The sequence below is a fragment of the Osmerus eperlanus genome, chromosome 25, assembly GCF_963692335.1.
Source record: "Osmerus eperlanus chromosome 25, fOsmEpe2.1, whole genome shotgun sequence".
NCBI lineage: Eukaryota > Metazoa > Chordata > Actinopteri > Osmeriformes > Osmeridae > Osmerus > Osmerus eperlanus.
Window position 1 is genome coordinate 9815794 of NC_085042.1, and position 14328 is coordinate 9830121.

General features: G+C 47.9%; 1 protein-coding gene across 3 annotated transcripts; it reads right to left on the reverse strand.

Annotated features, from left to right (window-relative positions):
• Positions 1-316: 316 nt before the first annotated feature.
• Positions 317-13936, reverse strand: mtmr12 (myotubularin related protein 12). 3 transcript variants are annotated; one of them, XM_062451580.1, is made up of 16 exons: positions 13805-13936; positions 10990-11047; positions 10745-10912; positions 10030-10102; positions 9516-9697; positions 9291-9381; positions 8187-8310; positions 7712-7787; positions 7282-7379; positions 6990-7114; positions 6284-6362; positions 6101-6171; positions 5709-5878; positions 5304-5480; positions 3276-3443; positions 317-2935 (listed from the first exon to the last, which is right to left on the reverse strand). In XM_062451580.1, exons 1-16 carry the CDS (start codon positions 13816-13818, stop codon positions 2264-2266), a joined length of 2346 nt encoding a protein of 781 aa, XP_062307564.1. In that variant the 5' UTR covers positions 13819-13936; the 3' UTR covers positions 317-2263. The 3 variants fall into 3 exon arrangements, with proteins under 3 accessions (XP_062307564.1, XP_062307565.1, XP_062307563.1); XM_062451581.1 differs by having other exon boundaries at positions 9516-9652; positions 10745-10881; positions 13805-13930; XM_062451579.1 differs by having other exon boundaries at positions 10745-10881; positions 13805-13930.
• Between the last annotated feature and the right edge of the window lie 392 nt (positions 13937-14328).

Consider the following 14328-nt stretch of genomic DNA (forward strand, 5'->3'; position numbering starts at 1 on the left):
CTTGGTCTAATCCAGATCAGATTATCCTCTAACATCCCATTCATTGCAATTCAACAGCAGAGTTGTCATTGTGCGATAGATCATACTTTGTTCGTAAACGTCAAAAATCCGGGAAATCTTCATCTCAAAGTGCACCACTTCCTCATCAAAACACATTTACATTTCGCATTTGAGCACAAATGATTGGTTAATAGTGGGGTTACTTCAAGTGATTAAGAGATAAGAAGCAAGTAAAAGGCCAAATCTAGTCAAAACTAAGTGACCGTAACTTGTTGCTGTATAACTGTATTAAAATACTCACATTCAGATGTGAAACGCAAAAATCTTTAATCATAGAATTAGCGTCAGCAATCCAAGGGAGCTATCATTAACATTGTAGTCATGCCCATCTGGTAATTTGGATTTATTTACAGTATTAGTGCAAAAAAGTGCAATTTAAATGTGAATTTCAGTATATGACATCAGTAGTGCAGGAAGTTATATAGGAAATATAAAGATACACTTTCTGTGAAATAACAGAAATGATGTACTTTCCTTTTCTGGATTTCAGTGCTAGCTGAAGCTAAAGGCAAATGCATCAAGGACAGGTTAAAGAATATAACAGTTTTGGTCCACGAGAAAAAGTCTACATATTGAAATGTCAATATCTGTAGGTATTTACAAGAACATGGTAAATGTGTCAAAAATGATCAGTGAAAACAGTATTTCCATTAGTCTCACCTGCTTGAAAAAAGAAAAAAGACAAACTGACTTATACTTCAATGTCTGTATCAATAAAATGGATACATATACATTTAGAACAAAAAAAGGTAAATACCTAATATATGTAAAAAATAATATATGTACAGATTTGTAATCATGAATTACAAATATGTAACAGGTACTAAACCTATGGCTTCACCTTAAAACATTCTTAACAATGCTTCCTAATCCCCCCCCCCCCCCCCATTACACAGTGACACCCTCACATAAACCAGTTCCACAGCTTTAAAACCTCTTGACAGGGATAATGCACCTTAGTGACAAGAAAACAAGAGTATAAAGGTTCTTTCCATGACAAACGCCTGTCTTATTCAGTAACTCGCTTTATGGAACAGGCCCCAGGTCCTCAAACTACTCTATTTATAAAGCTCTGTGAAATAATTCTTCCTGTAAAAGGCAGTTATTTTTGCAGCCAGCAGATGGCTCTGACCAACTGCCAACATCAAATAAACATTTTAAATCTGAGCACAATAATTCAGTCTATTATCAAGAGGCAGTTCAATATTGATCTTTTTACCCTTACCACCACCACATTTAATTAAATCAATGACTATAGGCACTAAGCTGTATTGCTCTTCAGTAATTCAATTTCAACAACTTCAAAGACAAATCTTATAAGAACGTTTTTGATACCGTAAAACCACTGTTTTCAATCGGATACCATCCAAGTAACATATCAGAACAGTACTCTGACCTCAACAACATTTGAGTTCTTTGGAAGTCTCTGGAAAAATGTCCTGAAACAATCAAGGCCACATAAACATCGTTGTAGGCAAATACATATTCCAGAATGTAAAAGAAAATTCTTAGGTGACAGAAGTCCCTTTCTAGTGCAGTCCAGAACCACATTGGTCTCATTGCTCCAACATACTTTTTGGCTTGTTGCTTCTGGTTCCCCTGGCTCAAAGAATAATGCAGCACATCTAAGCAGTAATGGTTCTAACACCTTGCATGTCGTTTCTAGGCTTTCTTATAAAAAAAAAAAGTGGGCAATATCGAAGTTTTGACATATGTCCACAGTGCTCCATCCAAAAAAGTCTGAAAGATTTTGTGTGTGTGTGTGTACCCTACTTAGGCAAAATTGTAATTTTAGGTAACTTTGACATGCTACATGAAACTTCTTGTTCTGGATAACCCTGCCAATATTTTGAGCATTCTGGCTCAAACCAGAACGCCTCAGAGGGCCTTCAAAGGCTTTTCCCCTACTGTATGAAGATGTCCCATACATGACGTATGGGACATCTTCATAAAGTAGGGGAAAAACACCTTTCTGACCTTTGTATTCCTGAGGCAGAACCCCCACCTGATCAAACTGGTATTGGACTGCCACAATATCCAAAAGGTGAAAAAAACAACACAATTTATCAAGTTACAAAATCAATCCTACCCCCACTGCATCGCCCTGCCCCCCAGGGGGGCGTGGCCCTGCCCCCCAGGGGGGCGTGGCCCTGCCCCCCAGGGGGGCGTGGCCCTGCCCCCCAGGGGGGCGTGGCTCTGGCACTCAGACCAGAGTCTCGGGCTCGTCGTCCTGCTCGGCCAGTGGCCCAGGCACCAGCAGCCCCTGCAGCAGGCTGCTGGGGATGGCTGGCTTGAAGGACCAGTTCCTGTGCGTCACGAAGGGGTAGGACGACGACAGCCGCACCGCGTTCTTGGCGGCCATCGACCCAGCCTCGCCCAACACCCTGCCCCTCGCCCCACCGTGGTCGGTGCTGTTGTTGCGGTGGTCGGAGGCGGTGCTGTTGTTGCGGTGGTCGGAGGCGGTGCTGTTGTTGCGGTGGTCGGAGGCGGTACTGCAGGAGCGGTGCTGGAGTTCCCTCTGCAGGTCCTGCACCTCGCTAAGCAGATCAGCGACCTTACTCAGCACGGTGACCGGGCCGCCCCCGAAGATCTGGACCTCGTGGATCCAGCGGAGGTAGCGCTGCATCCAGACCCGCACAGAGGGCCCCGTCAGGCAGGGCAGCAGCAGGCCGTGGGGGTCCAGGGGCCTCCGCAGCCAGCAGGCGTAGAACTCCCTGAGGGAGGAGGGAGGCTGGGGGGAGTCGGGGGACAGCATCCAGCGGCTGACGCGCCGCACGCGCAGGATCTTCTTCAGGCTGTCCGTCTCGTCCCTGAAGAAGCCCTTCTTGGGAGGGGTTTTGAAGGCACAGCCGGGCAAGGACAGCTGCCTCTGGTGCTGCGGGGCACAGCCGGCGGCAGGGGGGGATTTATTTCATTTGGGTGTTTTGTTCAAATCACACCTTGAGACAACTAAGTATGTAGTCGGGTCTTTCGAGTGTGCATTTGTACTAATTTAGTATTTGACCACAACCGGTACAATATAACACAAGCATGTCCTACTACATTTACATTTAGTCATTTAGCAGACGCTCTTATCCAGAGCGACTTACAGTAAGTACAGGGACATTCCCCCGAGGCAAGTAGGGTGAAGTGCCTTGCCCAAGGACACAACGTCATTTGGCGACTACAATTTGAATAAAAAGTGACAAATGTCCGATAAATGAATAAACATTTACCTTAGGCCTGTGTGTCTTTCTGGCAGCTCGGTCCTGTCTGGACTTGTCGGTGTACAGAGGGTTAATGAAGAGATCTTGGGCCTTGCAGTCAAACTGCACCGACCAGTCCCACACTGGAGGACAGTTCAAAGGGCCTCTTTGTGCTTGAGGCAACTCCGCCTGCCAACACTAGCAGAGAGGAGGGCTGGGTGAGACTGGGGTGGGGGAACACTGTAACACTAGCAGAGAGGAGGGCTGGGTGATACTGGGGTGGGGGAACACTGTAACACTAGCAGAGAGGAGGGCTGGGTGAGACTGGGGTGGGGGAACACTGTAACACTAGCAGAGAGGAGGGCTGGGTGAGACTGGGGTGGGGGAACACTGTAACACTAGCAGAGAGGAGGGCTGGGTGATACTGGGGTGGGGGAACACTGTAACACTAGCAGAGAGGAGGGCTGGGTGAGACTGGGGTGGGGGAACACTGTAACACTAGCAGAGAGGAGGGCTGGGTGAGACTGGGGTGGGGGAACACTGTAGCACTAGCAGAGAGGAGGGCTGGGTGAGACTGGGGTGGGGGAACACTGTAGCACTAGCAGAGAGGAGGGCTGGGTGAGACTGGGGTGGGGGAACACTGTAGCACTAGCAGAGAGGAGGGCTGGGTGATACTGGGGTGGGGGAACACTGTAACACTAGCAGAGAGGAGGGCTGGGTGAGACTGGGGTGGGGGAACACTGTAGCACTAGCAGAGAGGAGGGCTGGGTGAGACTGGGGTGGGGGAACACTGTAGCACTAGCAGAGAGGAGGGCTGGGTGAGACTGGGGTGGGGGAACACTGTAGCACTAGCAGAGAGGAGGGCTGGGTGAGACTGGGGTGGGGGAACACTGTAACACTAGCAGAGAGGAGGGCTGGGTGAGACTGGGGTGGGGGAACACTGTAACACTAGCAGAGAGGAGGGCTGGGTGATACTGGGGTGGGGGAACACTGTAACACTAGCAGAGAGGAGGGCTGGGTGAGACTGGGGTGGGGGAACACTGTAACACTAGCAGAGAGGAGGGCTGGGTGAGACTGGGGTGGGGGAACACTGTAACACTAGCAGAGAGGAGGGCTGGGTGAGACTGGGGTGGGGGAACACTGTAACACTAGCAGAGAGGAGGGCTGGGTGAGACTGGGGTGGGGGAACACTGTAGCACTAGCAGAGAGCAGGGCTGGGTGATACTGGGGTGACACTGTAGCACTAGCAGAGAGCAGGGCTGGGTGATACTGGGGTGACACTGTAGCACTAGCAGAGAGGAGGGCTGGGTGAGACTGGGGTGGGGGAACACTGTAGCACTAGCAGAGAGGAGGGCTGGGTGAGACTGGGGTGGGGGAACACTGTAACACTAGCAGAGAGGAGGGCTGGGTGAGACTGGGGTGGGGGAACACAGTAGCACTAGCGCATGCAGACCACAGTCCACCTCCCAGCTGTGCCCGGCGTGGATACACTGCAGTCTGTGTTATGTAAAGGACAGTGTGCTACAGAGGGAGGGAGGGAGGGAGGGAGGACAGAGGAGGATTGTTCAAGCCAAGCGTCAGGGCTCAGAGCCAGCCAGGCATGCAGGCTTTAAGGAAGATCTCACACAGACATAGTTCACATAAAAGTTGTTTTAGTTGAGTGAGATGCCATTACTAGTGTCTATGTCTACTACAGCTGTGCTTTAGATGTTGAGCGTGACAATTCCCCCCCGGCTTCATATGGTAGTTCAGTAGTGCAGCGGTATCATTATATTTGTGACAGCGTCTGTATGTGAGCGTGTGTGAAAGAGTGAGTGTGTCTGCGTGCGTGTGAGAGAGTTACCCTGAGGAAGGTGTGTGTGTCTGCGTGCGTGTGAGAGAGTTACCCTGAGGAAGGTGTGTGTGTCTGCGTGCGTGTGAGAGAGTTACCCTGAGGAAGGTGTGTGTGTCTGCGTGCGTGTGAGAGAGTTACCCTGAGGAAGGTGTGTGTGTCTGCGTGCGTGTGAGAGAGTTACCCTGAGGAAGGTGTGTGTGTCTGCGTGCGTGTGAGAGAGTTACCCTGAGGAAGGTGGCCCTGTGATGGTGGGAGTTAAACAGGAAGGTGCTGAACAGCGGCACGTGCGTGCTGTCTGACAGCACGGTCAGGTAGGTCTCAGAGAACTGGAACGCCTGGCTGTACTGGTGCAGCAGCTGCCACACACACTCCAGGAAGAGCAGGAACACTGGAGCCTGGTTCTGGAGGGAGGAGAGGAGGGGAGGAGAGGAGGGTGGGATAAGGGGAGGAGAGGATAGGAGGAGGGTGGGAGAAGGGGAGAGGAGAAGGGGAGGAGAGGAGGGGGGGGGGGGGTAGAAGGGGAGGGGGGGAGGAGAGGGGACAGAAAAAAATCTGTAACATATTTTGTCATTACTTAAGTGAGAGAACAGATGAACAGTGGTACCTGAGCAGGATGATTGCCCCCTCACCTCCTTGTCTTTGAGCTGGAGCAGGTTGCAGCGATCCAGGAACTTGTGTCCGCCCGCCACCCACTCCTTCTGCACCAGGCTCTGGAAGCCTGTCAGGGTCCTGTAGAAGGGATCCAGCATCAGCTGCACCAGGCTGGACACCACGCAGCACAGGTCTGACCCCCCCTCCTCTGGAGACAGCAGCCACACACCCCGGTAACACAGGAGCGCAGGTTTCATTACACACGGCTGGGACACAACAGCACATCTATCCCCCCTCACATCAACTTTATATTGAGGAAATTATATTTAATGGCTGCATCCTCAGTTATTAAATAAAGCTGTCTCACCCACATCGGAAAACAAACACACGCCTCTGATGTACTACAATTATTCATTTTTTGATTACCTACCCATTATAAGAACATTTGAATTTTCCTTTTCCAGGCACTCAACCACTTCAACAGATTTCTGGAGACATTGCCTGCAAGTTATAGAATGGTATTAGTAATAACAACAGGAACAAAAAACAAACAAACAAAAAATATATATAATGTACTTATTTCTTAAACATAACATTTGTAAACCAAACTAACCTGATGATATCCAACCAGCCACAGTTCTCCAGAGAGGAGAACCATTTCACATCCGACACCCAAAACTCTGTTGTATTGTCTAAAGAGAGGACAACCAAACAATAAAGTAACACCATCTATGGAAGGTTTCATTTGCAAGCAAACATGTAGGGCATCTGTCAGGAAGTGAAAACGTTTCACGTGCCTGGATTCCAGCCTTGCCTTCACCCCTCTCTCTCTCTTTCTCTCTCTCTCTCTCTCTCTCTGCCTCTCCCTCCCAGTGTTTCCCACAGAATGTGATTATATTTGTGGAGGTAGTTACATTTAGTCATTTAGCAGACGCTCTTATCCAAAGCGACTTACAGTAAGTACAGGGACATTCTCCCCGAGGCAAGTAGGGTGAAGTGCCTTGCCCAAGGACACAACGTCATTTGACACAGCCCGGAATCGAACCAACAACCTTCAGATTACTAGCCTGATTCCCTAACCACTCAGCCACCTGTCTCCACTCAGCCACCTGACTAGTTGAAAACATTTGGGGCTCAGCCCAAACCTTTATCCTAGTATCGGTTAGATGTGAGTGTAGATAGGGACTTCAACAAGTAATGTGAGCTTGGCTAGATTTTTTTCAAGTAAACCTTTGCACGTTTTTTTCATGTCACACTTCATTTACAAACCATAGAATAAAGCATCAAAAAGCACCAGTCCTAAAACATGTTCCACTGACCGATGAGGAAGAAGTGCTTGAACTTGTTGTATGACTGCTGGACGTCCTGCAGGGAGGGCAGCGTGTCAGACAGGTCTTCAGTCTTCACAGAGTACAGGTAGTTAGCTGCCACGGCTGTCAACATCCTGACACACACACACACACACTTACTGTGAGACAACAGGAAGTGCTTCTGGCTTCTGCTAATAAGACACTTATTATTTATAAACCCGTTTTCTACTGCTACTACGCCACATTATAGATGTCAGAAATTTCCCATTTAAATGAAGTGATTTTGAGATTTGTCCCTCACCTTTCCATGTAGGCCTGGGAGAGGGTGTCGTCGGGCAGCACAGGCAGGGTGGACGTTTTAAACAGAGCACATCCACTGTGGTGAGACCAGCACCACATCTGAGACACACCACCCAGAACACAGGTCAGGGGTCAACATGCAGACAGGTTACAGGTTACAGACCCCGCTATGTACAAGCCCAGTAAAAACTCATCCAATCAGCTTCAAGGAGGAGAATAGCAGCCAGACACGTCCTCAGACAGGACAGCGAGGGGACACGTCCTCAGACAGGACAGCGAGGGGACACGTCCTCAGACAGGACAGCGAGGGGACACGTCCTCAGACAGGACAGCGAGGGGACACGTCCTCAGACAGGACAGCGAGGGGACACGTCCTCAGACAGGACAGCGAGGGGACACGTCCTCAGACAGGACAGCGAGGGGACACTTACTGGTATTCCTCGTCCCTGGAATGCAGTCAGGTCCTCGTCAGAAACATCTGATGGGACGATGAACACCTGAGGTAACCTACAGGAGAACACAACACACTGGTAACCCTGGTAACCACTGGGCCAGTTTAGCGTGTTTTTAAACTCCATGTCAACGCTGTGATGGTGAAATATGTTTTACTCTAACAACTCTGATCATGTCGTGTCCAGGTCTTACAGCCAAGCATCAGGCATTTTCTTAGTTATTTCAGCCAAGGACACGATTGCAATCTGAAGTAGTGATTTCATAAAAAATTAAATAAAGAATATTTACTAAAAAGGTATTTTGTTCTAGATAGTATTTTTTCAGTTATTTTTGTCGTTGCCCTGATCTTAAATAAAGAACCCTGGCTGAAAGTGGTATTGTTGAGTCTTCCAATCACATTCATGGGTTTAAAATGCTGGCGTGTTCCTGACAGATGTACTGACATGGACCTACTCTGGACTGAGCTCAAAGCTGGCGTTCTCCGTGACCAGCCGGCAGGTTCCCTTCACTCTCCTCATGTCCTGCGCCCAGTCCTCCACGCTGTCGAACTGCAGCGTCCTCTCCTTCCTCTGCTTCTCTGGAGAAACAAGCAAGCTGCGCTTCAGCTGTGCCCTGTGGACATCGCCACAACCATCCACATCCGTTTACAGGCATCTCAAGCACAGGCTTTACACTGCTATAGTGTTTACAGATTTGTGTTGTATTTTGTTATCCCACATCACCCTGTCACACCCTCTCTACTGTCCATTCCTAACATGCCAGGGGTTCATGGCAGCCTCTTTCACACTGAAGTCAGCGTGACCCGGCTGAGGAGAGCCTCTCAGGAATGCAGCACCAGCCTGCTGCGGGGCCCGCACAGCAGGGCAGAAGGAGCCCCCTCCATGATGCCCAGAGGACCAGCCTGGGGTGAACTCACCACAACACTGGAGAAGAGGAGGCACCCCGGTAGCTCACTGGAGAAGTGTGTGTACCGTGTAGGCTGAGGGCTTACCACAGCGGCCTGGGGCTGACATCAGTCTTGGCCCTTTGCTGCATGTCTTAAAGGCTCCCTGCCTTTCCTGTCACGCTTCACTTACAACTGTCCAATAAAGCATGGAAAATGCCCCCCCCACAAAAAATATATTTCAAAAAAGGAAAAGTGCATCCAAAAGGTCTCTCTCTCTCCAGCCGGAGGTCTGTAGTTGCTCTTTCAGGGATGTGGGCCTGGTTCTGCAGCGCTGGAAGGTTTTAACGAGCTCTGCGCTAATTGTGTTTTGAATGGAGGCCATGTTTTACTGAGGTCTCCCAGACTTATTGAATTTCCCTCTGTGGCGGTGCTGCTTGTTACTTTTGATTTTATGGACAAGAACAATTAGCCTCGTCTGCAGAGTGGGAAAGTGAGAACTCTGAGAACTGATGTTTCATTCTTACTCGAACTTGGCCGTGTGATTCTATCAAGGGGGTTTCTCAGTGAAAGGAGCCTTAGAGGATGTCAAAAAAAGGTTTAAATATAATTTTCTCGAAATGAAGGGCAAATTTTGCATAACCTTGTGATCTTTGTTCAGTGTAATGACTCACCTGGACACGAGGTCTTCTCACAGTAGGAAAAGGCAAAGACACACTTGAGTGACTTGGGCTCCAGACAGTGATGGATGATGCCTTGGAAGATCTGCCAGGAAACAAGACTCATCACTCACCACACCAAACAGATTAAAAAAAAACATTAATCTGCTTCTGCCAAAACAAAAAGAGAGTAAAGATATGGAGTTGATCTTGTGTTTTCTGGGGCAGAGAGAGCAGTACCCGTTTGGAGTCATCCTCTTTACAGAAGGTGAGTGTGAAGTGAAAGACTCGCAGGTCTTTGCAGTGGATGATCATCTTGGAGGGGCACTTGTTCTTCACCAGGCTGCCGGTCATCAGCTTCTTCTTGTCCTCGTAACCTGGGGACACGGGCGCCGTGACAACCCTGCTCTTTCTTTTCTTTTCTGTTTATTGCCATTTTCAAAAAAATTACAGTTGAATTCAGAGGTGAATAACAAATTGTGACAGCTTGTCTGTGACTGGTTACATATTGGGTCAAATGACATGAGGAGCTTTGTCCTAAATTGACCCTCAAAGACTCCTCTGGAAGCACACACAACTCAGCGCACAAGTCGTCTAGACACAGTAGAATGGATCCTCACACACACAGAGACACGCTCTGTGTGGCTAAATATAACAACACCACATCTCTGTCGGCCCAGCGCCCTCTTCATGATCGCATGTCTACCTCTAAAAACACTCTGGTACTGGAGGGAGAACTGGTTTGAAGTCCTACCTCCGTAGATGCTGTCCACACATGATAGAGGAATATCATTTTCTCCATACAGCTTGTTCTTGAAGAGCTGGGCCTGAACATCGGAAGAAATCGAAACGATGGGTGAGTTAAGCTTCATAAAGGCTTGACAAGAAACAACGTAACTCTAGAAGAGGAAGTTGCGAACTTCCCCCTCTAGTAGATAAGAGTAGCCTGACTCAACCGCAGTGTCCCAAAAATAAGAAAACGACAGCCCACAAGTGAATGTTTAATGTAAGGAAGTACTTTCAGTGGGTACTTTCTGCACTACTGCCAAATACATAAGGCCCAGGTTCAAACCCTCCATCCGAGAGTAGGGAACTCAGTTCCTGAGATGACATCTGTAAGGGGGAGGCTAGGGAGAGGGAGGGCTGTCTCTCTCGGTCCCCACCTCATTCTAGGCTCAGGCTACGCCTGGTTAAGATATGAGGCTTCTGAGTTACAGCAAGGCCTAGACGCCTGGTTAAGATACGAGGCTTCTGAGTTACAGCAAGGCCTAGACGCCTGGTTAAGATACGAGGCTTCTGAGTTACAGCAAGGCCTAGACGCCTGGTTAAGATACGAGGCTTCTGAGTTACAGCAAGGCCTAGACGCCTGGTTAAGATACGAGGCTTCTGAGTTACAGCAAGGCCTAGATACTTTAAATATTGCATCTTAGTTGGCTTTCTGTGTGTGCGTGCGAACGTGGCTAACTCACCTTCTCCACCGACGGCTCGTCACTGACGAACGACACGCGGAAGTTGGTGCACACGAGCGTGCCGAACACGCCCCGCTGAGAGAGGTCATCCTGCGTGTACCTGAGCACCGTGCTGGCACTGCAGAACATCACCTCACCTGAGGGACGACCCACACCGCAGACACATGCCTGTCACAGCCAGTTTGTTTTCACATGTGGCTGGGACAGCTTTCTGTAATAATTGTAGCGTGTTTGTCAAGACTCACCTGGTAACAACACAGGAAGATTCTCTTTTCTGGACGGTTCCTTCTCTGACTTGATCTCCTACATTAAAGCAAGACAGAGAACAGTCTGAGTTCAGCCTGGGCTACTGGTCAACACCCTCAGACAGGCGAGCAGGAGCCTCACCTCAATCACACTTCTGACAGGAACACTAACTACACAAGACTTAAGAGATACATCAGCCTATGCTACAAAGTCACCCCTGACGTTACACAGCATGGGGTCTGATGACACAGCATGGGGTCTGATGACACAGCATGGGGTCTGATGACACAGCATGGGGTCTGATGACACAGCATGGGGTCTGATGACAGTGGGAGCTCAAGATAAGGGTTACAGTGCGTTCACACTGCAGCGTTTTATAACGCTCTGCATCGCTTGCCTTCCCACAGTACACCACGCTCGGGGGCGTGTTAGACAAGTTAATACAGAGTTGTAGTTCTCTAAGGTCACTGTTGTAGTCATGGCCAAGCGTGCAGATTTGGGTTCATGTACTCACAATATCGATCAAAATACCACTTTTACACAACATTTATGTAAGTGCAAGATTTTACTAGTGCAAGATTACAGTAGAATACATGTTACGCCACCGGTCACTCAACCAGTCGTTTGTAGGCTGGGCTCAGTAGCGAGCTAGCAGTGGCACAGAACAGTCACGTAATGTGACGACTACATTTAAAAGTAGGCTATAAAAACACACTAGGAACAATGACGACATCGGCAACCATGCACCATGCATTATTAGTTTAATGTAATCTTTAAATTCAGGCTCGTCACATTTGTAACTTTGTTCTGAACAGAACTGGGTGTGCAGACACATACGAAAAGTTTCTCCTCCATCTTGAAATTGTCAAACCTAGAAATGTTTACCATGACGAACAGTTGCTACGTTACAAGAAACAAGAAACCAATCCGATTGGCCAACGCTAGCGTTTTCACGCTCCTCATTTACATAAAGTTGAGAAAATCCAACTTGCAACGCTCCGCTCCGCTCCGCTCGCCTTCCCACAATGCCCTACGCGAGCGTCAACGCCTGGTTTCATTGAAAATGAATTGGAAGCCGACGCCACGCGCCGCCCGCTCCGCTGCAGTGTGAACGCACTGTTACAGTACGCTAGCGTTGGCCAATCGGATTGGTTTCTTGTTTCTTGTAACGTAGCAACTGTTCGTCATGGTAAACATTTCTAGGTTTGACAATTTCAAGATGGAGGAGAAACTTTTCGTATGTGTCTGCACACCCAGTTCTGTTCAGAACAAAGTTACAAATGTGACGAGCCTGAATTTAAAGATTACATTAAACTAATAATGCATGGTGCATGGTTGCCGATGTCGTCATTGTTCCTAGTGTGTTTTTATAGCCTACTTTTAAATGTAGTCGTCACATTACGTGACTGTTCTGTGCCACTGCTAGCTCGCTACTGAGCCCAGCCTACAAACGACTGGTTGAGTGACCGGTGGCGTAACATGTATTCTACTGTAATCTTGCACTAGTAAAATCTTGCACTTACATAAATGTTGTGTAAAAGTGGTATTTTGATCGATATTGTGAGTACATGAACCCAAATCTGCACGCTTGGCCATGACTACAACAGTGACCTTAGAGAACTACAACTCTGTATTAACTTGTCTAACACGCCCCCGAGCGTGGTGTACTGTGGGAAGGCAAGCGATGCAGAGCGTTAAAAAACGCTGCAGTGTGAACGCACTGTTAAGCTTTCTGACATCAGCAGAACCAACTGCAACACCATCGCTTTGTTGAAGTTACGACTCAATCTGTGGAAACTTCCCTGAACAACATTTCTCAACTTGTGTTTTGTGTAGCATATTATGGCCATGAGAAATAGGCAGTTTGGTTTTAAAACACCCCTCACCTATGCTCTGGAAGACTTTGGACACAAATAAGGTTCTTAAAGAGTGTCTGAAACGTTCACCTTGGCACAGCAGCTACAGTATTTGAGAGAAGTACTCAAATAGCCTTCGAGTAAACTTGAAAGTTGTAGCTGGTTCGGTACACATCAGTACTAAAGGTGAATCTTTGACTCAGAGCTTGTAAATCTACACCCACTGGGCCTGTCAAGAGGAGGGATGGAGGTCCCCCTTTCAAATGGTCATGTTGGCTACCCAACCTGTAACAGGCAAAAGGACGGTGGCTATTTTGCTATAAAATTGCACAAGCTTTTCGTTTCAGCACATTTTTTAAGATAAGATTTGATCTAACCGAGCAGTCAAAGATCACATCGTTCAGATATAGTAGTCACTAAAACTTGTGGAACAGGACGTAATGTGGAATACTGTCAAATTAATTTATGTCATATGTAGTTAAATTGTCCCTAAAATAATTCGAAGTAATTCAACATCAGGCAAGTCACTGTAAATTAATCTGACCGCGCTCTCTTGTCTCTTGTCCGTCTCATAATTTGCGCTATCAAGCGTCACTGATTTGAGAGTACCGCAATGTCACAGGACCCCACTTCCAGTCCGAATGAGAAGAGGACCCGGAAAAAAAACTGCATTCAAAACAGCCCGTACACAGAGGAAACTGATGTTATTTCCAGCTAGAGTAACCGGTACTGGCAAAAACGAAACCCCACCCTTACCAATTCATGTTTACTAACTAGCTAGCTGTCAATACACTCAAACTAACGCAGCCGCTAGCTAGTTCAGTTAGCTAGCATTGCTAGGACCTGTCCCGTTTGAAGCAGTAGATGTCAACTAGGCATCTGAGGCTTTGTCGTAGGTTCAATAAACTCGCTAATTCATTGCATTTTCATCTCAGTATTTATGAGCGAAACGACTTACCTCGGGAGTGACATAAGAAACGAACGACGGTTTGGCAGACTTCACAACCCCGCTACCCAAACTCAACATATTGCCAACTTTCCCGATAATAAAGGTGCTGCTCCAAACAGTTGGTTGTTCGAAACACTACTACCCTAATGAACCTGCTATTTAACTGACCGCGCCCATAAACTGCTCCTATTGGTCGGTTTTGGATGAAGCTATAAGACCTCACTGTTCTATTGGATGCGGATGCTGTCAATCTATTTTCTACCAGTTGACAGTATCTACAGCCAATGGGAGGGAGGGAGGAAGGAAGGGGGGGGAGAGACAGAGCTTGTTTATACATTTTACTACACGAAACGGCATTAGGCCTAAATAACTGAATCAAGTCACATCTAACATTGACATGCAAAGAATTCTTGCCTTCAACGACTCTCCAGTCCTAAACCCTTTGTATATGACCAGCTGCCTAAAAAACGAAAACGCGGTTATGAATATAAATACATTTTGGTTGTGCCCCCTTAGAAGTGGATTAGCTGCCG